At 37.0% G+C, this 27,778-nt stretch overlaps 1 protein-coding gene across 2 annotated transcripts; it reads right to left on the bottom strand.

Annotated features, from left to right (window-relative positions):
* Positions 1-296: 296 nt before the first annotated feature.
* LOC131425263 (intraflagellar transport protein 140 homolog) lies at positions 297-27,778 on the bottom strand. 2 transcript variants are annotated; one of them, XM_058587006.1, is made up of 5 exons: positions 27,512-27,778; positions 27,088-27,461; positions 26,807-27,028; positions 3,907-4,889; positions 297-3,513 (listed from the first exon to the last, which is right to left on the bottom strand). In XM_058587006.1, exons 1-5 carry the CDS (start codon positions 27,656-27,658, stop codon positions 836-838), a joined length of 4,404 nt encoding a protein of 1,467 aa, XP_058442989.1. In that variant the 5' UTR covers positions 27,659-27,778; the 3' UTR covers positions 297-835. The 2 variants fall into 2 exon arrangements, with proteins under 2 accessions (XP_058442989.1, XP_058442990.1); XM_058587007.1 differs by having other exon boundaries at positions 27,710-27,772.

The following is a 27,778-nucleotide window of genomic DNA, read 5'->3' as shown; positions in this document are numbered from 1 at the left end:
TATATATATATATATATATATATATATATATATATATATATATATATATATATATATATATATATATATATATATATATATATATATATATATATATATATATATATATATATATATATATATATATCATACATTTACATATACGTGCACATATGAATATATATATTCGTTTGGTGGAGTTTGACTTTCTGTTTCAACAAACCTCGAGTCGAATCATAGCGTACAGTATGCTATAGTCATTAATGGTAATCTAGGCTTTCGGACGAACCAATATAAACACACGTTCTCAAGGCTTGGTCAACTTGTCATTAATGGGTTTTAATGCAATTTCTGTTCACTATTAGAAATAGTTCTGCATCAATATCGTTTTACTCAGGAAACTAAATACTAATACACGTGACTAACGTGACGTACAACTAACAGTAATTGTTCTCGTCATAGTACTAAAAATAAACTCAAGATAGAGTGATCTGCTATTTCTCTTATATCATTTGAAGAGGACCCCTCGATGAACTCGGTTCACTGTCACTTTCAGTTCAATCATCATTTGAAGCAAAACAACAAGCATCTGATCACTACATGCGTCGTAACTATGACAATGTTTGTTGATGTTTGAAAAAATGTCAAGTTGCAGTATGAACTATATTGAGCAATTTAAATACAAGAAAGTATTGTTTTATTGTTCCATGGCATTTTGCCGGAGCTTATCGCCCCGTATCAACGAAGGATCAATAAAATTACACTATTACCGAGCCTACTAGCTCATGATTACTAACCCAACATTTTTCAATGAATGAGTATGAAATATTGTAATCTTCGATAGTACTGTAACATTTCACACATCAAACTCTTCCTGAATTTCTTCTTCGTCGCTATTCATCGTCACAGTTGAAGATGTTAACGGACGCTGAACTTTCCCGGGATTAGCGTAAGGTTCCAAGTTGATCCCCGTTTCAGCGACAAGTTTATCCAGCAAACTTCTTTCAATTAAATCCTGTTGATACCAATCGATCTTTTTCTGTGCAAGCTGCTTCAAATAGAACAATGCCTCCGAGTATTGGCTAGTCGAAACCAAGCATTCTACTAATAAGGCCAAAAGGTCCCAAATCCTTACTGGAGGAGCTATCTGTTCTTCCAGTTTAACTTTTAACACTTTGATTGCCGCTAAAAACTCTCTTCTTTCAACAGCATCCTGTAAATCTATAACTTTTCGAACTTCCATCATCGCTTGTTGCAACGTTTCATTCATTTTTTGCGATGGTGGCGATACTCGGGATAAACATTTTCCTGCTTCTTGTAAGGCTTTCAACGCCTTATCGTAATCACGGAATTCATCAATTTCGGCTTGAGCACAATTGGCATAAAAATTCGCTAATTGACTGTAAGCCTGCCCTTTAGTGTAGAAGGTTACAATATTTTTCAATATTTTTGAATCACTCTGCCAACTTAAAGCTTGTAAGTAATTGGCTGCCATCACGTATACTTCCTTCTGACGGGACATCCCAGCAAAAAAAATTATTTTCTCTGTATCACCAGATTTTAATAGGCTTTTCATCGCTCGAATTTTATCACCCGCTTGAGTAAATTTTTTAGTAGCTGAATGATAATCTCCTTGCTCTTGTAGTATATCACCAAGCTGCAGCAGTAGAGATACCCGTCTTTCCTCCGGTATTTCATTTTTGGCAGGCGTTAAAAGCTCGGCTAATGTCTCAGTCAATGGTACCGAGTTATCAGCTGCCACTTGCAAAGCTCGTTCGAGCTGTCGAGTAGTAGCCAACAATTGAACAGCTTTGTAATTCTGTTCAACCCCGATGAAAAAGTCAGCACAACGACCTACCAGTTCGGGGTCAGAATTTTCATCTAACTCAGAAGCTATCACCTGTAGTGATTCTGGCTGTTGCGATTTGAAAGCCATCTCTACAGCTTTGTGCAGCATTCCTGCTCGATGGTACAATTCCACAGCTCGTCTGTAGTCTCCGTTTTCTTCGAAATAAGCAGCTGCAGTAGCTTTATCACGTGGTCTAGCCGTACATGCGACGGTCCAAAGCTCATCTTGAAGATCATTTTCCTTACATATTCGCACAGCATTGCCATAAGTTTCAGCTCGCGTGTAAAATTGAATTGCTTCCGAGAATTTCCCGCTATTTTCATAGTATCGTGCCAGATGATAGCAAGCAGCTCGATCTCCACTATTCTTAGCTATTTCATCCGCTTTCGCTACTTGACCAATAAAACATAAGATTCTCACTTGAGAAAACCAGTCCTCGGATTTTTGATAAATTTTGAAAGCTCCTTCCATGTCACCACTACTTTCAATATATTGTGCCCACCATTTCAATAGTTCGGGGTCCTTCGTAGTTTGCATATATTTTTTCAAGGCAGTCGGATCATCCATTAACAACTGACTAACGTTATGCAGCAGGGTGTTAGTTTTCTCATAGTACTGAATTGCTTTCTGAATTTTACCGTTTTCTTTTAACCATTCTGCATATTTAAAATATGTATTTTTCAAATGTACCCGATCGAGATTCTCTGCAATTTCTAGTGCTTCTTCGAACCTTCCAGCCGCCTGATATAATTTATTCAATAGATCATATCGGCCGACTTTCTTATACAAAACTTCTGCTTCTGGAATCATGTTCAACTCAATTGCCAAAACTGCTACACGACATTCATGTTCTAATGTTTCATCTTCCATGGCCTTTCTTAGCGCACGAACTGATCTAGCTTTCATAAGATGACCTAAGCACACCTTCGCAACATCCAAACGACCAGTATGTACGCAAAGCTTAGCCAAGTTGGTCCAAACAGTGTCCGATTTCAGCGAGCGAATACAACTGAACGCAAGATCCATATTCTCCTGTGCCACATTCAAACTAAAATTCAGAATCATATTCTTTGTTACAATATCACAATGGTCCATTCCTTTGAAGTCACGCAAAGGAATCCGTTCAATTTGATTCAGTTTAAGTAACACCAAGTGGGGTATGCATAAATTTATCAACTGATCTCCACTATTCAGCTCAATCACTTCCAACTCTTTCAGCTGCGTTGCTTGGTCAACAAACATAATAGTGATTTGGGCTTCTGGAATGTTTCCAGTTTTACCAGATAGCTTCTGCCCTGATCCAAAAATAGGCTTATTCTCACAAGCCAACACTCTCGGGTCATCAGTGTCCCAGAAAAATACTACGGGCAGATGCGAAACAATTGACTCGGAGTCAATCTTAGTTAAAAATTCATAATGTTGAATGCTATTGCTTTCCAAATTCCATAAGTACAACTTTCCATCCGGAAGTAACTGTTCATTTGCGATCGTCAACGCCAGATGTGTGCCGGTTGAATTACTTTTAGCTGAAATGATTTCTCCGAATTTTTCAAATAAATCGTAGGCACATTTCGGAGGTTGTACCAATTTTAATTCGTGCCGCGAAATATCGAATAGCTTGATATAGCCGTTCAGGGTAAAGATGGTTAGATATTGGCCCAACAGATCAGCGCCGATTGGTTTACCTGTAAAAATATATTACAGTTACTTTCCTATTGAAGATAAGAATTGTTAAACGAGAAAAAAGTTAATTTCATCTACGTGCTTGTAGAAAATACATTAGTTAACTATGCTATAGTTTCTGATGAGGAAAAAACAGCGACTATCAACAGTAAATTCATTAATCAATCGATCTAATGGTATTGGATTAGTTCTGTTCTATGGTAAATAGTTCCAAAATACATTATGAATCAGGGCGGACGATTTGAAAACAAAAAAAAACAATTTTAGATTAGGGTTCGACAATAAACATTAACCTATTTAAGCCTAACGTGAACTTTTGGTGCCCACAAGATTTGAATTTCGCAACAATGATACGGAAATAAATGGGTCAAATAGAGGTTAAACTTTATACTTACCTTCATTATCATTGAAAAATATCTCCTGCAATACTACTCCACTGAGTGAATAAATTTTAACCTGGTCCGCTTCAAGTGCTACCACGCTTTGCTCGTAAAGGAAAATCGCGACACAATCAACGGCAAAACTGCCTACGTACGTGATAGACAGTCCATCGACATCTTCATCACCAACGGTCGCTGAGGACACGACGGAAGATTTGCTACCTGGAACGCCACCGCTGCCCAATCGATACACAGCAACCGTGCGGCCATTCGTTAGAACAAGATTTATCTCGCTCAGTGCAAGATGGATGATGGAATTATCGCTTTTCAACACTGCTTTTTGCGTCGTGCCACTTTTCGCAGAAGCCGATGTGCTGTATAGCACAACATCCAGTTCGTTGGACTTTTTTTGGGTTACCCATAGATTTCTGATATGACCAGATAGTAATGCCTGTTCCTTCAATATGAATACACTCGATAAACAATTTACCATCATGCAGGATCGATTTGTGTTCGTTAGACCCCAAGTCAAACTTTTAATCGTTCCTCTCACGGGAGTAACGTTAGATAGTTGCCACTGATTTTCAGGATAGTCATATGATCGGTTGATGTTCAGACGTCGCCATGTGTACAAATTTCCCTGATTTGTTCCAGCACTCAACGTTTGGTTTTCTTTGCAATAAGCAACACATGTAAATACTTCTACAGCCGCAGCCCGCGTAATTGTACTGTTTTCATCAACACTCAATTTTGTTGTCAATTCCATCGATAGTACGTAGTTATCATTGCTTTCTATATCCCAAATTCGTACTGTTAGATCGCCTGTTAAAATTGCAAGTGCCGCTCCTACCCCGGCTACCCATGTAATAGCACTTTTATAACCAGATACTTTAACCGATCCCGACAGCTTTACTCGATCCAGCTCGGTAATTTGACCATTGCCATCTACGTCATAATGACCAATTGTGAGATCTTCCAGTAGTAGCACGATGGAGTCTCTGAATTTGCAAAAAAAATATATACAACTTTAGTTTACCTGCCAGTAAAATGATCGAACAAAAACAGAACATTCACCAAATCGAACATTAATGAATGCATTCATTTAGGTACAGAATAACGTGCCGAATTTTATATGCCATTCAACTCAGTTCGTCGAGTACACAAAATGTCTGTGTGTGTATGTGTGTGTATGTGCATATGTGAGTATGTAACGAACTTCAACTTCCTTCGGAGATGGCTAGACCGATTTTTCAATACCATATCACCCACAAACTATTGGAAGTCTAGAGAAAAATCATAGATGTCTCAATGAGGACGTAAAACAATTATCAACGAATCTCATTACTACTACACATTCTGTTACATTACGGCCCCTCATACTGACTTTCCATACACACCTTTTGAGTCTTTTTTTAAATAACTATTTATTGGAATATGAGTTAAAATTAAATTATTAAGATTTAAATTGGGTGTTCAGCCACAAGTGGTGACTTTTCAGCCCTATTATATATATGATTGTTACCATGAGGACATAATTTGCTTCCGCAATTCTGATATTTTTGTGCAGGGAAAATTCTAAACCTACTTGCATTGTGTAATGGGGAAAAGGAACTTATATACTAACTTACTAGCTAATACAGAGAGCGAATCGATTCAATTGAAGATTGCATCGATTTTTGTCGGTATTTGCTTATAATATTATGTGACATTATATATAATGGTTCTATATTTGTGAGTCTGTGTAACTCATTTTGTACTAAACCAGGGAGGATTCTTTATTCTGAATCCTTTGAAGCGTTTTCTTCCTGGTAGAACAACAACTTGACCAAATTGGTACTGCATAAAGCATGGCTGGTCTGAAAATTTGTTTATAAATTAACAATTTGTTTTTTAGACAGAGCTTAGAATTTCTGTTTATAAGAGGATATAAACATTTAATATATTTATTACACTTTGCCTGGATTCCTTCAATGTGATCCTTGAAAGTGAGTTTTTTGTCATACGTTAAACCTAAGTATTTAGCTTGATCAGACCATGTCAATTCCAAGCCATTCAATTTGAGAATGTGATTATTGTTTGGTTTAAGAAAAGAAGCTCTTGGCTTATGAGGAAAGATAATTAATTGCGTTTTTGCTGCATTTGGTTTAATTTTCCATTTTGACAGATATTCACTGAAAATATTTAAACTTCTTTGTAGGCGACTGCAGATCACTCTTAGATTTCTACCTGTGCTAACAGACTTGAATCGTCACAGAATATCGATTTCTGACAACCAACGGGTAGATTTGGAAGATCAGAATTGAAAATATTATACAAGATTGTAGCTACGCTCGAACCCTGCCGAACGCCTGCTCGTACGGGTAGCAATTCAGATTTACAATTCTGATAGCTAACCTGAAGAGTACGATCAGTTAAATAATTTTGAATCATTTTGATCAAATAAATAGGAAACTGGAAATCAGAAATTTTTGCTATTAAACCTTTGTGCCAAACACTGTCGAATGCTTTTTCTATGTCTTGAAGAGCAACTCCAGTGGATAACCCAGAAGATTTATTTGCTTTTATCATGTTCGTTACTCTGACAAGTTGATGAGAAGTTGAATGTTCATGACGAAATCTAAACTGCTCTGGTAGAAAAATTGAATTCTCATTTATATGAGACATAATTCTCAACAAGATTTTTTTTTCAAAAAGTTTAGTGTCTTTTATTTTTACATTCAGATTCTATAAGATCGTGAATGTTATTAGAAAAATGTTGAATAACGGATTGTGATTTATTCCGTATTGAATTATTTTTAGCCTTAGGCTTGTTGCCTTTCCGGTTGGACGCAGGCATTTTTGAAATGAATGAAATTTTAAATTAAATTAACTAGGCTAAATTAGTCTTCGACTAGACTCCTAGCTAGCCTTAAAAAAGGCTGATTAATTTCTTAGTCACTCTAATATCACTCTTTGTATAGCCTTGAGAAAGGCTGACTAATTGTTAGTCTTTAAAAAGACTGTTAGTGATTCAGGTAGCCTTGAAAAAGACTGAAGCCTTGAATCAATGAAACTCTAGGTAGCCAGAAAAAATTTCCAGGAGCCAAGAGCTATACGCGTGCGGTGCGAACGACTGTTCAACACCGACTGGACCTTTTGAGTTATTTTTTGGAAAACCAGCATCATTACCGAACGAACTAAGAAACTCAGAAACAATTGAACCAGTTTACAATTACGACGAGTATTACTTAGAATTAAAATATAAACTAAAAATAGTTTTGATGCAGCTTTCAGAACTTTTGGAGCAAATCAAAATCAAAAGAAATAAAAATCAAGAAAGCAAATCAAAACCTTTATCACTAGAAATAAACGACAAAGTGATATTAGAAAATCACAACAAAACAAAATTTGACAAAATCTATAAAGGTCCTTATGTAGTATCAAATAAACAGGGTCCGCCATGTAACTTTTTTTTTAAACATGCAATAAAACACAAACGGTTCATCCGATTTCAAAATTTATTTTTTCATATTAAAGTACAATCCTTCCGGTTAATTGTGGAATATAATTTCATTCAAATGGCTGCCTCGACTGGCCTTGCGGTACCCCATACGGTCGGTCCAGTTTTGCCTTTCTCTATAGAAAGGTAGTAGAATTGCTGGAAAAACCGACTTTCGAACGGAGCCTCGGAGACCCATAGTGTTATATACCATTCGACTCAGCTCGACGAGATCGGAAAATGTCTGTGTGTGTATGTGTGTGTGTATGTGTGTGCATTTTTCGAAGATTTTTGAACGCGCTCAATTTTCTCAGAGATGGCTCAACCGATTTTAACAAACTTGGGCTCGTTTGAAAGCTACTGTCGGGCCATTGATCAGGTTCGAATATAAAATGGCTGTGACTGTTGGTTCCGGAGATATGATTGTATAAGTGACGTAACCGACAAAAATCGTGCTATTTGAACGCGCTCAATTTTCTCAGAGATGGCTGAACCGATTTTAACAAACTTGGACTCGTTTGAAGCTACTGTCGGGCCATTGATCAAGTTCGAAGATCAAATGGCTGTGACTTTTGGTTCCGGAGATATGATTGTATAAGTGACGTAACCGACAAAAAGCGTTGTATTTGAACGCGCTCAATTTTCTCAGAGATAGCTGAACCGATTTTAACAAACTTGGGCTCGTTTGAAAGCTACTGTCGGGCCATTGATCAAGTTCGAAGATCAAATGGTTGTGACGTTTGGTTCCAGATATATGATGGTATAAGTGACGTAACCGACAAAACACATTGATTTTTATCGCTCTTATATATATAAGGGTGCCAAAATTTTGGGATCACCTCTATTTTCGTTAAGCTCTAGTGCTCAAAAGTTTAAGCACCTCGAAAAATGGCTTCATGCAAAATTTGAACTAAATCGGACATGCGTAAGGGGTGCTGCCCGGTGGTAAAGGTTTGACAATTTTCGATCTTGAAAAAGCACTATAAGGGGGAGTACATGAAATTTCCAAAATCGAAAATTTTTTTTGATGCCGAAACTCTTAAAACTGCATAAAACATCGAAATTTAGTGTCATCTCAAAAAAAATTTTTTTTTGAAAAAATCAACTTTCTGGGACTTAGAAAAATTTTCATATTTTTTCTAAGTCCCAAAAAGTCGACTTTTTCAAAAAAAATTTTTTTCGAGATGACACTAAATCTCGACGTTTCATGCAATTCTAAGCCTTTTGGCATCAAAAATTTTTTTTCGATTTCGAAAATTTCATGTATTCCCCCCTATGGTGATTTTTCAAGATATATGAAAATTCCACTAAGTGGACTAAGAAGGCTTTTTTTAGATTAGCATCACTGTTCTTATACAAATAGGCAACGCAAATGTCAAGCACTAGTTTGGAAAAATGATGCTGACTGTGTGACATAAACACTGAAGCATGCTTTTGTGAACTACTCGAATCAATCTGAATCAATTGGTGTCAAAATTAGTATCCGAAATTATTAAATAAAAGTATGAAATATATTTTCATGAGACTGTTATGAAAGAAGAGAAAGGCATTATCACACCACTAGGTGGATTAAGAAGGGCTTTTTAGTACATTTTCGATTGTATGCAGCTTTATTTCAGCTATGGTTGCACGAATGTTGTCCTTCAAGACTTGAATTGTCTCTGGCTTGTCCACATAACACTTGTCTTTGACAGCCCCCCCAAAGATAATAATCTAACGGCGTCAAATCACAGCTCCGAGGCGGCCAAACGACATCCGAATTTCGACTGATAATTCGATCTTCAAAGACTGTGCGCAGAAGATCGATCGTAGCGTTGACTGTGTGGCATGGAGCGCCGTCTTGTTGGAACCAAATGGTGTCCAAATCTTCCTCTTCAAGTAACGGGAAGAACCAATCGCTAATAATGGCGCGGTAGCGCTCGCCATTGACCGTGGCGGCGGCTCCTGCCTAATTTTCGAAGAAAAATGGCCCAATGATGCCGCCAGATCAAAGCCCAGAGCAAACCGTCACTCTCTGAGGATGCATGCATGGCTTCTCCATGATAACGTGCAGGTTTTCCGTCCCCTAGATGCGACAATTTTGCTTATTGACATACCCACCGAGATGAAAATGTGCCTCATCCGAGAAGATGATTTTTTGGCAAAAATCGGCGTCTTTTTCAAGCTGATTTTCAAAGTAAAACTGCACTATTTTCACGCGTTCCTCAAGCGTATACAAAACCATTTTCGTTCAGCGGAAGGATAAAACTAAGTTTCTGTCAAATCAGAAGTGACATTAAGGTTACCAATGTCGAAATAACCGCTAGTTAAAAAAAATGTTAGATGGCGGACCCTGTAGACAATCACAATGTAACAATAGTAAATACAGAAACAAAGCAATCAGGTTCACAAAAACCAAATGATGTCCTCATAACAAAATACAACAATTGCATTCATTCAAAATGCAAATACTATATCCTTCACTCAAATATAATTACAAAAAAATATATTTTTTATATCTCCGTATATAAGTTTACAGCCAGCGTTTCCCAAGAACGTCACCAATAGCAGACGATCGAGATTCCCACAGAATGAAGACCGCAGCATCAACAACAATCGTCGCCCCAGCATCAGTCACGTACACGGTAAACAAATCTTGTATCGCGTTACCGGCGCTAGGGAATAGTAAATCGACAGGGTTCTCACGATCGGCAGCTAGCTAGGTTAGGCTTAGAGTAAAGTTAGAACAAAAATAAAGTTTAGTTTCAGTTTAACCTTAGAAGTGAAAAGTGTTCTCTCTTTTTAAAAACCCCTTTGCGAGGGTAGATATTTTAAATTATATATATATATATATATATATATATATATATATATATATATATATATATATATATATATATATATATATATATATATATATATATATATATATATATATATATATATATATATATATATATATATATATATATATATATATATATATATATATATATAAATTCTATACTACTATTATACTACAAAATCTCTTTTGCAAGACAATACTATTACATAATTAAAAGGCCATTACGTTTGATAATATTATTATACTATTACCTTATAACACAATATTATATAAGATAACCACATTTCATAACCATTACACCCAAACCTCCGTTTACGAACACTTTTTATACGTAACCTCTTTTTACGTACCTCTTTTTACGAACCAAATCCCAAATAACGTAAACTTTTTTTACGAACCTACTTCGTAAAAAGAGGTTTTGTCATTCATCGAAAGTGATTTTCGACTCCATGGAAACTACTACAATATTGGTATTTTTGGAACGGGTTTAAAGAGTAGATTCCGGAAAATGATGTTTGAGGTATTTTGGAAATCCAAGATGGCGACTTCCGGTTGATTGATATTCCTTGAAAACCCATACAATATGGGTATTTTCGGAACGGAATTGATGAGTAGATGTCAGAAACGATGTTTGTAGTTTTGAAATTCAAGATGGCGACTTCCGGTTTGTTGATATTCTTTGAAAACCTAATAATATGGGTATTTCCGGAACGGAGTTAATGAGTAGATGTCGGAAAATTATGTTTGAGGTGGTTCTGAAATCCAAGATGTCGACTTATGGTTTATCGATATTCCTTGAAAATCCTTGCAATATGGGTATTTTCGGAACGGAATTGATGAGAAGACGTCGGAAAACTATGTTTGAAGTGGTTCTCAAATCCAAGATGGCGACTTCCGGTGTGTTGATATTCCTTGAAAACCCATACAATATGGATATTTTCGGAACGGAATTGATGAGTAGATGTCAGAAAACGATGTTTGAGGTAGTTTTGAAATTCAAGATGGCGACTTCCGATTTGCTAATATTCCTTGAAAACCCTTACAATATGGGTATTTTCGAAACGGGGTTAATGAGTAGATGTCGGAAAATTATGTTTGAAGTGGTTCTGGAATCCAAGATGGCGACTTCCGGTTTGTGGATATTCCTTGAAAACCCATACAATATGGGTATTTTCGGAACGGGGTTAATGAGTAGATGTCGAAAAATGATGTTTGAGGTGGTTCTGAAATCCAAGATGTCGACTTCCGGTTTATCGATATTCCTTGAAAACCCTTGCAATATGGGTATTTTCGGAACGGAATTGATGAGTAGATGTCGGAAAATTATGTTTGAAGTGGTTCTCAAATTCAAGATGGCGACTTCCGGTGTGTTGATATTCCTTGAAAACCCATACAATATGGATATTTTCGGAACGGAATTGATGAGTAGATGTCAGAAAACGATGTTTGAGGTAGTTTTGAGATTCAAGATGGCGACTTCCGGTTTGTTAATATTCCTCGAAAACCCTTACGATATGGGTATTTTCGGAACGGGGTTAATGAGTAGATGTCCGAAAATGATGTTTGAGGTGGTTCTGAAATCCAATATGGCGACTTCCGGTTTTTTTTTTTTTTTTCAACAATTTTTATTCAGGCCAATTTGCGTATAGCTTTACGTGGCCGATTTACCCATGTTTTTGTTACATAAAATTATTTTTTTATTGTTGGATCTCGTTGTCACCCTTCTTCTAGGGGGAGAGGAGCTTCCATTTCCTTCTAGCGAAGATTGGAGGTCGTTTTGTCCGTTGCTCGTATCATCCATTGCTATATCGTTGGAGTTGTGAGCGGTTTCCGTTTCCTTGTTTTCGTTGTTGATCGCCGTATTGGGTTCATTTGCAGTTGCCGCAGATGCGCTTTGTACATTGATTGCAGTTGATAGTTGGTTAGATGGTGAAGGTGTTTTTGAAACAGGAGCACTGCATTCACTAGTTTCCGTTGTTGAGCGGTTGTCCTTGTTTTTGTTTGTTTTGTTTGTTTTCGCAGTTTCAGTGCAAGGTTTGCCGTAGTGTGCAGGTTGTTCACAAAACTGACATGTAACCAATTGATTTTCATACGTAATCAACGTTTTACACGGATGTATCCCGTCTTGACCACAAATGATGTAAGATGGAATTGCTTTACGTAGTTGCATACGTACCACTCGCACGCCATTCCGGATACCCGGGAAAAAATTCCGCCATACTTCCTTTTCGATGGAAAGAACTTCACCGTACTGCGACATACATTCCCGAACATACCCCTCGCTGGTCTGCGGGGGAAGGTCATGCACGCGTACTTCTATGGCATTGTCCACCATGTACACAGGGATTTTATATTTAACATTGTCATGATCAATACTGTGCACCCCGTTATTAACCGAAGCAAATGCAATTGCATCTTTTTCACGTTTAAACATAATGTACACACAGTTCGACGCCTTGTTGAATTGAATCTCACTAACATCATTAACGTTTAGATGCATTCGTTCCTTAAGCAAGATTTCAATTTCGGTTGCTGCAGGTCTAACTTTGCAGTGCTTGAAATCAATACAAATTGAATTTGGCCTTGTAGGCCAAGTTTCAGGCTTTGTTAAATCGTATTTGCCCATTTCGTACACTCTATTGTTCATTGCACTGTATTGTCTTTGTTTCTGTCGTCGCGACCGTAAGAAATTTTGGACTGCGTCGGATGCGTTGCGAGCACGAACTGACTTCCGGTTTGTTGATATTCCTTTAAAACCCATACAATATAGGTATTTTCGGAACGAAATTGATGAGTAGATGTCGAAAAATTATGTTTGAAGTGGTTCTCAAATCCAAGATGGCGACTTCCGGTGTGTTGATATTCCTTGAAAACCCTTACGATATGGGTATTTTCGAAACGGGGTTAATGAGTAGATGTCGGAAAATTATGTTTGAAGTGGTTCTGGAATCCAAAATGGCGACTTCCGGTTTGTGGATATTCCTTGAAAACCCATACAATATGGGTATTTTCGGAACGGGGTTAATGAGTAGATGTCGGAAAATGATGTTTGAGGTGGTTCTGAAATCCAAGATGTCGACTTCCGGTTTATCGATATTCCTTGAAAACCCATACAATATAGGTATTTTCGGAACGGAATTGATGAGTAGATGCCAGAAAATAATGTTTGAGGTTGTTTTGAAATTCAAGATGGCGACTTCCGGTTTGTTGATTTTCCTTGAAAACCCATACAATATGGATATTTTCGGAACGGTATAGTGTTTTAAAGGAATAAATAGTTAAAAGAAAATGGCAAAAACTTTCAAAAGATAATAATCAACTGGAAGTCACTGTTTAGTATTTCAAGACCACCTCAAATATAATTTTCCGACGTCTACTTTTAAATCTCTTTCCGAAGTACCCATATTGTAAGGGGTTTCAAGGAATATCAACAAATCGGAAGTTACCATCTTGGATTCAAGAACTACCTCAAACATCGTGTTCTGACAAATAATCATCAATCCCGTTCCGAAAATACCCATATTGTAAGGGTTTTCAAGGAATATCAAGAAACCGGAAGTTGCCATCTTGGAACTAAGAACCACCTCAAACATTGTTTTCTGACATCTACTCATCAATCCCATTCCGAAAATACCCAAATTGTAAGGGTTTTCAAGGAATATCAAGAAACCGGATGACACCATATTGGATGTCAGAACCACCTCAAACATCGTTTTCTGATATCTACTCATCAATCCCGTTCCGAAAATATCCATATTGTAAGGGTTTTCAAGGAATATCAACAAACCGGAAGTAGCCATCTTGGATTTCAGAACCACTTCAAACATCATTTTCCGACATCTACTCATTAACCCCGTTTCAAAAATACCCATATTGTAAGGGTTTTCAGGGAATATCCACAAACCGGAAGTCGCCATCTTGAATTTCAAAACTACCTCAAAAATCGTTTTCTGATATCTACTCATTAACCCCGTTCCGAAAATACCCATATTGCAAGAGTTTTCAAGGAATATCAACAAACCGGAAGTCGCCATCTTGAATTTCAAAACTACCTCAAACATCGTTTTCTGACATCTACTCATCAATTCCGTTCCGAAAATACCCATATTGCAAGGGTTTTCAAGGAACATCAACAAACCGGAAGTCGCCATCTTGAATTTCAAAACTACCTCAAACATCGTTTTCTGACATCTACTCATCAATTCCGTTCCGAAAATATCCATATTGTAAGGGTTTTCAAGGAATATCAAGAAACCGGAAGTCGCCATTTTGGATTTCAGAACCACTTCAAACATCCTTTAGTGATATGTACACCTTAACCCCGTTCCGAAAATACCCATATTGTAAGGATTTTTAAGGAATATCAACAAACCGGAAGTCGCCATCTTGAATTTCGAAACTACCTCAAACATCGTTTTATGACATCTACTTATCAATTCCGTTCCGAAAATATCCATATTGTAAAGATTTTCAAGGAATATCAAGAAACCGGAAGTCGCCATCTTGGATTTCAGAACCACTTCAAACATCGTTTTCCGACTTCTACTCATCAATTCCGTTCCGAAGATACCCATATTGTTAGGGGTTTTAGGCAATCTCAATAAACCGGAAGCCGCCATCTTGGATTTTGAAACGAACCCAAACATCATTTTATTGCACTTACTCTTCACATCCGTTCCGAAAATAAACATATGATGCGCGGTTTCCACAATAATCACACAAAACTTTTTTTACGAAGTAAATTCCAAATAACGTAAACTTTTTTTACGAACCAAATCCCAAATAACGTAAACTTTTTTTACGAACCAAATCCCAAATAACGTAAACTTTTTTTACGAACTACCTCTTTTTACGAACCCCCGTTTAGTTCGTAAATGGAGGTTTCGGTGTATACAACAATGTAAATCAAAATTCAAATCCAGGAATTCCCATTATATAAGAAAATTCAAAACATTGTAAAACACACTATACTTTACACTGTATTGTAAGAGATCTCTCGAGACACAAACTTAGCTTTTTTAATTTAACGAAAATGAATCCGTAAACTCTTTTTACATGCTAATTTACAACGCTTTCTACATTCTAATCTTCAAAAAGCATATCCCATTGCAACACAATGTCAATACATTGTAAGCCTTTCTAGAAGTTACTTTCTACGGAACCCAGCCATACATTGTAGCACATTTGATCTCATGATTTGGTACATCAGCACTCTAAGAATCATATCTTCAAATTCTATGCTCGGTACCGAAAACGGTCAACCGCACTTCAAACACTTGAAATACTTAAATTGCTTATAGCACATAGCGAAGTAAGGAAATGAAAATAAATATTTTAACTTTCGCGCTGCCCGTAACTTTGATTGTACTTTTAGTCGCCTCAGTTTGGGCGATATTCAATAAATAACTAGCCTTGTTCAAACATTTCTATATACTTAACAATTTACCGAAGTCTCAAGACCATAACATATACTATCACACTTCATAGATTTAACAAAACCAAAAGTTTCTGAAATAAAATTACATTCTGAATCTAAATTTCAACGCACCAGCTTTTCCTTTTAGATCGCATGTCGCCACAAAAAATAGACTGAATATTGTTTGGATCCGACTTCCGGTTCTGGAATTATGGAAAAAATGTGCAAAAAATGTGAAATTAAGTGCACCTATTTTGCTCAGAGATGGCTGAACTGATTTTCACAAACTTGGATTCAAATGAAAGTTTTTATGATCCCTCACAAAATTCCTGAATTTTGTTGGAATCTGATATTCGGTTCCAAAGTAACGAGGTAAAATGTTCAAAAAATGAAAATATGTGTACTAATCTTTCTCAGACATGGCGTGACTGATTTTTTCAAACTTAGATTCGAATTAATGGTCTAAGAGTCTATCACACTTCATAGATTTAACAAAACCAAAAGTTTCTGAAATAAAATTACATTCTGAATCTAAATTTCAACGCACCAGCTTTTCCTTTTAGATCGCATGTCGCCACAAAAAATAGACTGAATATTGTTTGGATCCGACTTCCGGTTCTGGAATTATGGAAAAAATGTGCAAAAAATGTGAAATTAAGTGCACCTATTTTGCTCAGAGATGGCTGAACTGATTTTCACAAACTTGGATTCAAATGAAAGTTTTTATGATCCCTCACAAAATTCCTGAATTTTGTTGGAATCTGATATTCGGTTCCAAAGTAACGAGGTAAAATGTTCAAAAAATGAAAATATGTGTACTAATCTTTCTCAGACATGGTGTGACTGATTTTTTCAAACTTAGATTCGAATTAATGGTCTAAGAGTCCTTTCCCAAACTTGAATTTCATCTGGATCCAAATTCCAGTTCCGGAGTTATAGGATGATTAGTGTGAAAGTTCCAATTTCAAATTACTTACTCACTTTTCTCAGAGATGGCGTGATTAATTTTTACAAGCTTAGTTTCAAATGAATGGTCTGATGACTATACAAAACTTCTGAATATCATTTGGACCCAACTTTCGGTTCCAGAATAATAGAGTAAAGTATGTTAAGAATTTATCACCTGTCAAGAAACGTCAATTTTTCAGGAGTAAAATATGAATGTGGCGTATACCGTTGATATTAGGAGGAGTAACATATGAAAGTGGCGTATACCCATGTAATATTCTAAAATCTAAATTTTTATTCCTATAGTTTTCAATCCATTTCATTAATTCGAGTCATGTTTATCAATGATGATTGAAAAAAAATGCCTCGCGAGTATGGCAAACTGCGCACAAACAAATAAAAAAATTAACTTGTTGGTTTAATTTAGTGCCGATTTTTATTTTTCAATGGAAATCAATGTCACAGTCAGTTCTTTGGGATAAATTTGCTAGCTTTGAAATTACACGAATTGTTAGATCTTCTTGATGTTTCACAATGGATGACATTCCTCTCGAATGAGAAAGATCCGTTAAATAGGGTAACAGAGGTATTTTGGCCCACCGGCTGCTCGGCCATCCATGGAAGTTGACCATCAATGTTAACTTCCCTCTCTGAGCAGCCTAGATAGCCGTGTAGTGTCGGTAGCGGTTTCCCAACTGCTAAGAATAACGCTACGGTCCACCTGTACCGGTGGTATAAGTCCACCAAACAGGTAAGCCGTGTGGCATCCGGCGGAATTATTTTTTACCAAGAATTGATCCACTGGTTTCCTATTCCATGTCGTAAAAGGCCACAAAAATAGGAACTCCTAAGTCAAGGTGTATTTCCGTGCCGATGGCTGAATGGCTGCAGGAGGTTAAACATTGCAGTCGTGAACGGAATATCTTGGGTTTTTCCCTTACTGGATACACGCAATGCTTAGCAATCAACTTCTTTGATCATCGCTTCGGCAGGCCAGAGATTAGAAAGCTGAGTGTCTGTGGGTGTCCTCAAGGTGGTGTACTATCCCCACTTTTATGGAACCTAGTCGCTGATAGTTTGTTAAGGAAACTTAATAACCTTGGACTTCCGACTTATGGTTTTGCCGACGATTATCATATATTGATGACCGGTATAAGCATTAACACTCTCTTTGATTTAATGCAGCAAGCCCTGCGATCTGTTGAACAATGGTGTTGTCAGGTTTGGATTATCTGTAAATCCGGGTAAAACATCAATGGTGCTTTTCACTCATCGTAGGATAATTACAGGAGCTCGTCCGTTGCAGTTCTTTGGTTCAGGGGTCACTGTGGTCGATCAAGTTAAATACGTCGGGGTTATTCTTGACTCAAAACTGAATTGGTCTGCTCACATTGACTTCAGGATTGTAAGAGCTTGCATTGTTTTCGGCCAATGCAGACGAGCTTTTGGAAAATCATGGGGACTCAAACCCAGATATATTCATTGGATCTACACAACTATCGTTAGACCAATTTTAGCATATGGATGTCTTGTATGGTGGCAGAAAGGAGAAGTCGCGACAGTTCAGTCAAAGCTAAATCATCTCCAAAGGATGGTCCTAATGGCGATTACAGGAGCATTCACGACAACTCCTACTGCTGCTCTAGAGGCGCTACTGTGCATTAAACCACTACATGTGTTCCTAAAACAAGAAGCATTATCTTGTGCATACCGTCTTAGGGTTACAGGGCTTTGGAACAGTAACCCATTAGAATATGCTACCAGTCACACTCGCTTGTGGTCTCAAATGGTTCCGTGGGATGAGTATTTACTCGCTCCTAGTGACCTAACTCTCACATGCAGTTTTCCTTTTAAAACATTCAATGTGAGCTATCCTCTTCGTTAGGAATGATTGTCTGGTTGTCTGGAACGACAACTTGATGAACACATAGTTTGTTATACGGACGGTTCTCTGTTGAATGGTCGTGCTGGTGCTGGTATCTACTGTCGTGAAATAGGCTGGAGCAGTCTCATTCACTTGGTAGATACTGTACTGTGTTCCAAGCAGAAATCTACGCAATTCTGTGTGGAGTACAATCGGCACTTCAGCAGAGGATCTGTGGTAAACGTATTTATTTTTGTTCCGACAGTCAGGCAGCCTTAAAAGCACTCAGTTCGAATGACTCACGGTCGAATCTAGTGATCGCATGTCGAACTCAAATTGAAGACCTCAGCATTTCAAATGCTGTTTACTTCATATGGGTACCCGGCCATTCTGGTATTACTGGAAATGAATGGGCTGATGAGTTGGCTAGAGCTGGTGCAACGAATGATTTCGTTGGTCCTGGACCAGCTTTACCATTTTCAACTAGTTGGATAAAGCACAAGATACGTTCTTGGGCTGCATCCAAACATGCCAGCTACTGGCGCAGCTTGCAAACTTGCGCTCAGACAAAAGCATTTCTACCAGATTTAAATCTGAAAATGTCAAAGTGTCTACTGCATTTCTCCAAGTATCATTGAAGTATTCTGGTCAGAGCTCTGACTGGACATTGCAAACTCAATTATCACATGGCTACTATTCAACGTGCTGAGTATTATTCGTGTGATTTGTGTGAATGCGATTATGGTACTTCATATCATCTGATATGTAACTGTCCCGCATTGACGCAGCTACGTATCCGGGTTTTTGGTTCTCCATACATGGTTGAGTCTGTGTATGCGGAGCTAAAATTGAAGGATATTCTCTCGTTTCTCACCCAATGTGGTAAGGAGCTATAGTCAGAAGGGTTCATCGTTCTTCCTGGAGTGAATGAATCCCTTCTGTATTCACCTTAAATAGGGTTTGGCAGATTGTTTGGCATCCTCTGGGGGGTACCGCATTTACTTCTGCTCGTACATACTGCGAGTCGTTCTGCATTCTTCCGGGAGTGCAGAATGGTGTCGCTTTTGTAAGATCTCTAAATCCACTCGGGGGTTGGAGGTTTTATTAACAGCAGACTGTTCGGGACCTCGTAGAGGTTCAGAATTTCCTTCTGCTTCCACTAAATGTGATCCTCAGCAGATTGTTCAGCATCCCTTAGGGGTGCAGAATTTACTTCTGCTTTTATGTGTTTTTGTGTCGTCAATTTTTCCCATCCTCCTAGTCCAACCCTTACCATTTCCTTTCAATCCTTCCCTCTTATATATCGGGAAAATGATGCTAAAAACAAATTGATGGCAAGGCACAAATCTCCAAATATCAAGGGGAACGTGCCATTTGGGCCAATTTGTTCTGATTCCTGATTCCTGATAGATCTTCTTGATGTTTCACAATGGATGACATTCCTCTCGAATGAGAAAGATCCGTTAAATAGGGTAACAGAGGTATTTTGGCCCACTTTAGGATTGATTTTATTTTGGCCCACTTTATCCACCAAATATTGTAATGTCTTGAAAAACCCCTTCCGCAATAGGTAATTTAATGTGATTAGCTTCAAATTGATGCAAAATGAGTTACTTAACATCGATAAAATCCGATGAAATCGATAAAGTTTGTTAGGTGGGCCAAAATATATGAAGTGGCCAAAATACCTCTGTTACCCTAATTTTGTGTATAGTTTTCATTCACTTTACGATTATGGCATTTCACAGAGCTTTCAAATGCTAGTTCCATTTCGGAAATTTTACCCACCGGTACTACGAATATCCACTATGATTAGCAGCAACTAATTGTCCAAAAATATTGCCTTATTTAGTTCAACTCACAAGAAGAAAATTAAGAACGCAGTTTAATCTTTTTTACTCGTTCAGTTGAACGAGACTGATATGTTGCTCACTAAGTCACGGCCATCTAATTCTACTGAAAATGTTAGCATAGATTTTTTATGTTGTTACATTATGTGCAACAGGAGATGTCTACATTCATAAACTTACCACTTTTCCAGAAAGCAATTTATCTTTGACTCTACGAAAACCCCAATGATATTCCTTCAAATAATAATTACAACATAAATGAATTGATTTAATTGGTAAATACTACCGTTCATTCTGTGAATTCTTTAAACTATATAAACTAAGTTACTTTTCATTTAGGTATTTAATTTTGACACAGTATCAGTACGAATTTTATTTAAAAAATTATCCTCTCTGACCAATATTGGTAGGTTATGTTTATATCAGTGGCTCAAAACTCACCTAACGGACAATAATTTATAAAGCCACTTCTCAAAAAATCAAATCACTACTAAAAGTGATAACTAAATTGCTATCACCTCCATTTTGACATGAAGGTGATTAAATCGTGATGACTATCACCTTACGTAATGCCAACGTTTGATAGTGATGTTAGCCTTTCAGCAGTGGTGACAGAACATGGTGATTATCACCTTACATGATTCCAAATTTTCAAAAGTGATAATCACCTTACATGATTCCACCCCTGATTCTCGACTTAGTACCGGAAATAGTGGTCATATTTTCCCAAAATTTCTCTTTTCTCGGTGATGGTTTGACCGATTTCCACAAGCGTAGGTTCAAATGAAAAGTCCTATGGTTCCATACGAAATTCCTGAATTACAACCGAATCCGACTACCAGTTCCGGAATTCTAGGGTAAAGTGTGTTAAAAATTTTATATCATCACTTGAAGAGTGACGGCCAAACATTCCGATTCCGGTTATTCTTTCAAGAACCGAAGCAAATTATGAAAGTGAGGGTGAGGCGAGTGAGGCGACCGCTTCGGGCGCCAACATACAGGGGGCGCCGAAACATAATGGCATTGGTGAGAATTTGTTCATCAAAAAAATAATTTATTTCGAACTTTCCCGGGAAAATTATTTAAGCTAGATCATGTTTCCGATTAGTATTATACTGTTATATAAATCCGATGAGATGCCTCCGTAATCATTATCATTTTTTACATAAAGGGGCAGCTCTACATCCATTTAGAATACAGTATCACCAACAATGCAAATTTTTTGGGTGTTGACCAGCGCTGCCAACTATACCGATTTTTGGACTCGATACAGAAATACAGATATGTTCTCTGAAAATAAGGAATAATTCAACGGAAAATTAGCTAATGGAAGATCCAAGTTTAATCTAATGTGCGTGAGCGTAGATATCGGTACTACTATTCACTGCACTGGTATCGCACATTTTGACGTAAGACTACGTCTTTGTTTTCTATATAGCAAAGCAAAGTTATGGAATTACATTCCAATGTGGAATTTGATCGAGAGGATAGAATAAAACGACACGGAAAATCGGAAGTATCGAGATCAACTGTACTTGATTCATCTGGAGAAGGGCTCCATCACCATGAGTCACCTGAAAATTATTCAATTTCAATGGAATGTTTTTTTGCGAATTAACAGAATATTCTAGGATGTATAGAGTAAGTTTTAGATTCGTATTTAAGCTCCACTTCAATTATGAACGTGATTTGTGTATTGCTTCCAAAGAAAGAAAGTAATGTTGGTTCTATTGTTGGTTGGGCTATCCCAGTTTACATGTCTGTTCCGAATTTGAGCGTTGCTTAAAACATCAACGAAGATTTTAATAAATCCGTGCATATAGTACTGTGAAGGTCACATTTTGTTCACTTGGTAATGTCGGTATGTTCAAATCGGTATTATCTCGAGGATAAAATATCGCGGATATTTAAATGAGGATAAATTACCGCGTATGTCAAGCTTATTTTATGTTCATCGGGTGTTTCAAAGTAAACGTTTGGTAAACTCTCCAGTTACGGCCAGTTTAAAAAATCCATCCTTGTTGAAGCTTACCACCAAAAGAATAATTTGAACCGGGTTTTAGGTTCAGCACACACATTCCTCGATCCATGTAACTTGATTATCAAACCTATAAATGAATAATTGTATCTAATGAATTAGATCTTAATTTTTGCTTTCTCATATAGAAATATTATGCAATCACTGTGAAAACCGACTTTTGAACCGAGGCCCGGAGGGCCGAGTGTCATATACCATTCGACTCAGTTCGTCGAGTACGCAAAATGTCTCTGTGTGTGTATGTGTATGTGTGTGTGTATGTGTGTGTGTATGTGTGTGTGTGTATGTATGTGTGTGTATGTGCGTATGTGTGTATGTAACGTTTTTTTGCACTAACTTTTCTCGGAGATGGCTGAACCGATTTTCACAAACTTAGATTCAAATGAAAGGTCTTTAGGTCCCATATAAAATTCCTGAGTATTATTTGGATCCGACTTCCGGTTCGGGAGTTATGGGGTAAAATGTGCAAAAAAATATGTTCTAACTTTTCTCATAGATGGCGCGACCGATTTTTACAAACTTATGTTCAAATGAAAGGTCCTGTGGTCCCATACGTAATTCCTGAATTTCATGCGGATCCGACTTCCGGATCCGAAAATATAGGGTAAAGTGGGTTAAAAATTGTATACCATCACTGAAAATGGGGAAAAACCTTAAAAAAATTTCTAAATCGACATCAAATCTTCTCCAATTGATAGTTTTTATCAGTAGACGGTCAAACAAACCGATTTCGGTTATTCTTTTAAGAATCGAAGAAAATTATTTTGAAGAATACCACAGTATTATATATGATAGTATGATTGATATGAGAAAGGCATCATTACAACACTAGGTGAATTAAAACAGGTTTTTTTTTGTTTGTAAGTAGTCACAGTGGCAGCAGTTCTACACTGAACCCTTAATATGATTTGCTTCTATGAGCTTCTATTTTGAATCAAAACACAGACGTTCCTAGGCTATGGTGCCCACTTGGTCACTGTTTTTTTGTGCTGATTCAAACAGATTTTATAAAATTGTTGTTAAGTGTGTTCATGTTTGTGTCTTATGAATTCAGTTGCAGTTTTCGTCATCATCGTGTATTTGTTTGTTTTATTTTTTGAATATGTATATTGTACATACCTACAAATATACATACACACATACATACATACAGGGCTTTTTGTGGAAGCACGCGAGGACACGCAGTGCCCCTAAAGAAAATTTCGAAAATATCACCCTGACTCATCTGAGCATTTTTAGGCTTATCATACAGGGTGATTTTTTAAGAGCTTGAGAACTTTTTTAAACAATAAAACGCATAAAATTTGCAAAATCTCATCGGTTCTTTATTTTAAACGTTAGATTGGTACATGACATTTACTTTTTGAAGATAATTTCATTTAAATGTTGACCGCGGCTGCGTCTTAGGTGGTCCATTCGGAAAGTCCAATTTTGGGCAACTTTTTCGAGCATTTCGGCCGGAATAGCCCGAATTTCTTCGGAAATGTTGTCTTCCAAAGCTGGAATAGTTACTGGCTTATTTCTGTAGACTTTAGACTTGACGTAGCCCCACAAAAAATAGTCTAAAGGCGTCAAATCGCATGATCTTGGTGGCCAACTTACCGGTCCATTTCTTGAGATGAATTGTTCTCCGAAGTTTTTCCTCAAAATGGCCATAGAATCGCGAGCTGTGTGGCATGTAGCGCCATCTTGTTGAAACCACATGTCAACCAAGTTCAGTTCTTCCATTTTTGGCAACAAAAAGTTTGTTAGCATCGAACGATAGCGATCGCCATTCACTGTAACGTTGCGTCCAACAGCATCTTTGAAAAAATACGGTCCAATGATTCCACCAGCGTACAAACCACACCAAACAGTGCATTTTTCGGGATGCATGGGCAGTTCTTGAACGGCTTCTGGTTGCTCTTCACTCCAAATGCGGCAATTTTGCTTATTTACGTAGCCATTCAACCAGAAATGAGCCTCATCGCTGAACAAAATTTGTCGATAAAAAAGCGGATTTTCCGAATGGACCACCTAAGACGCAGCCGCGGTCAACATTTAAATGAAATTATCTTCAAAAAGTAAATGTCATGTACCAATCTAACGTTTAAAATAAAGAACCGATGAGATTTTGCAAATTTTATGCGTTTTATTGTTTAAAAAAGTTCTCAAGCTCTTAAAAAATCACCCTGTAGTTATCAATTCGTAAATGATTTTGATCATCAACTAGCCAGACCAACAAATCTTGATGATTTCCTCCCTGTTTTGCGTCATCAACCATACGGAAGTTGGGATTTTTAACATCCAAATATGGAAGCTGTTTTAAAATTTGATACGTATGTTTTAAACAAAAGTTACTATTTTATAACAATAAAAACCGATTAAAAGGTCTGCTATTCTATTTTACTATAATATTAGGGTTTTTAAGGTATGAATGACTTCAATATTTTCTCTAAAACATAATGTTGGAGATACAAAAAAATTAGCATTAGCGCGTCCCTTGGAGAGAAGTGAAAAAAAGCCCTGCATACATGCAAACATACATATATAAATACATACACACACACACATATAAACATCATAACATTGAGTTACTATTTCTATTCTAATAGTTTTGAACAAGGGTTAATGTACCAATAGTCATCTCATTAGTAGAGTCATCATGTTAATTTACCGATTACTCAAATTTTAATCAATAAATTATGATAAAATCTAATCCAACATTTTTGCTTTGGTTTTGTGAAGTTATATCGCAGAAAAAGTAGTTCGAAAATTTTTCAATACTGATATAGCGATGCGAAAACTCGAAGCGAATGCTCCTAATTTTATCTCACTCTAGAATCAATTCTTTCAAACAAAAACAATTTATCAAACAGAAACAACAGATCTCACTCTAACTAATGGTTTTCGTATATGAGATGACTAATGGAGGTGAGATAAAGAGGGTACCGTTACCCTACTTCTATCTCTACTATTGGTCGATCGTTAGTCCTGAGCTGGAACGGTGGCCTTTCTTACCGTTCTTGCATGCACTTCCTCTTACATTTCAATCACACATCAACTCACCCATCAGACATCCTTACAAAATAAACTGGATGAACATCGTTTGACAGCTATTAGCTGGTTTGCTTACATGTTCAGTCTATATTATTTTATTCTATTTCACAATATTACATCTCATTCCACTATATTCTATGGTACACAAACCAACAATAAACGTCAAAAATGAACTTGATTTACCGTTCACCTGTTGCCATCGTGTGAAACCCAATTGGGATATGTTCATTTCACTTAATTTCCACTCCACACTGGTAATAAGGGCCGGTAGTATGAAAATGAAACATAAAACTGAGCTCAGTTAAGCCCTACCGGCCTCTTCAACCCCGGATGTTGGAGCGTAATGCAATCAACATATTTTTCAAGTCATTCCATATCTTATTTATTTAATTCAATAATGAAGCTAAAAACTGTAACACATATCTTTATCAAATTTTAACGCAAATTGATTGTATCTGATGATGTTTGCAATACCGTCAAGCCCATCAACCACGGGAGGGTTGTATCTAAAGAATTAGATCTTAATTAAACAAAATCATTCCTTTGATATTTCGCTTAATTAAACTCATTAACTAATTGTTTAGCTTTGATAACAATACTCCTCTTGAATATTTCAGAAACAAATAATGTTTACTTTACTCGTTTGGTTCAACGTTTGGCGGTTCGTTTGATTGCTTTCGGCTTCATACTCGCGCGATTCTTATAATAGGGACTTTAGTGCAGGGTCTCTACACCAAAACCTAAATTTACGCGCCTCACATGTAACATATATACATATATAAGGCGCGTAAATTGAGGTTTTTGTGTACCAGTGGTCTTGGGGGAGAGGAAGTCTCCTCACCAACCGGTGGGACTAGAGGTCTCTTGGTTCACTAATTACGGCTTCATCCATCCATTCTTTGTAGCTATTGCTGCATTCGTTATGGTTGTTTTTGTAAGCATTATTTCGTATTCATTTTTTATGTTGGTGTTGTACCATATGTACTTCGTTGTAGTATATTATTGTTGTCATTTCTTGTTCCAGAAGTGGTGGTTCGGAATCAATGTTCTTTTGACTCGATCTCGTGTAAGGCTTAATTAAGCTCTCTGAAACTCCGAGAAAGGTCATTCACACGAACGTCAATGGCAACAACAGAACATTATTGTACTCAACGCGGTAGACTTTATTTTCTACCGTGTATCTGCCTGCTCTCGCTCAGAATTGGACAAGGAACTGTATGTTTATTACGTTATCACATAGATTTAACCAAAGCTAATGTGATTAGTTTCTTTAGTTTTGCTCGAGATCTTTCAAAGTTTCCTTACCAAATTACTACAAATCTACTGGAAAATTTTAGTGCAATCTCAAACATAGTTTTGCATAAATGTCATTAGATGAACGAAACTTGTTTCACTTGATGAAACATATCAATCTTTTTGGAGAAAATACGAACGATTTATGTTATCTTTTTGACTTACTGTTTAGGATGCCACAAAATTTGTATGATTGGAATACTATCTCCACTAATGATTTCTGTGCAAATTCCTTGTTGATTGATGTAGTATAAAAAACCGCCTTGGGTGCAAGCATAAAAACAATAGTTATCCTGCATTGACGAATGAGCCATGTTTCGAACAGCTGTTCTTGGTCGCCAGGTTGTTAATGTATCCAGAGCAGCTTCGTCGCCGGCAACTGCAGCTCTGCAATTATAAAATAACGTAAAAGAACTGTATCACAATATAAAAAAAACAGTATTTACTTCGCCAAATCCGTTAGTTCTCGATTACTTGCACTTTCAATTGACTTTCGAAATGTGATATGCAGTAATGGATCTCTCAGATCGTGATGAAACAAGGTCAAAAATTGACCGTGGCCATCATACCGCCAGCCAGTTAATACACCCATAGCATCAGCAGTGATAACTCTGCCTCCTTTTTCACTGAATTCAAGTAACATTATTGGACATTTGTGTGGGCCGTTGATCGTCGTGAAATCGCGTTTACCCTCATACCATGCATGAATCTCACCATTCTCCCAGCCACTTAGTAAAATTTTTTTCTCTGGGTGCCATGTAAGAACAGTTGCTTGGGATGTTGTGTGAACGGGGTAAGTAATGTTCCTTAGAGGTATACCCTACAATAAGAAAGGTTAGAAATGAACTACGTTCAATATACAGACAGTACAGTATCATCGAATAGTGTAACAGAGCCGCCTCGTTCATTGCTATAAGATGCCACAGCAAATATTGGCTCCTTTGGATGCCAACTACCAACGGTACTGATTGCTTCACTGTCCAAAAACTGAACTTTTGTTTCAAAATACAGAGTCATATTTGTTCTTTTGCAATCAAATTTTAATAAAATCAATCAAATAATTCTTACAAATCTAATTCATTCATAGTTTGCGACTTGTTTACTAAAAATCACACAACAATCCGTTTCCATAGCGAC

Source organism: Malaya genurostris, chromosome 1 (assembly GCF_030247185.1).
Source record: "Malaya genurostris strain Urasoe2022 chromosome 1, Malgen_1.1, whole genome shotgun sequence".
Lineage (NCBI taxonomy): Eukaryota > Metazoa > Arthropoda > Insecta > Diptera > Culicidae > Malaya > Malaya genurostris.
The sequence above is the reverse complement of the archived record's forward strand: the minus strand, read 5'-3'. Positions and strand labels throughout refer to the sequence as shown.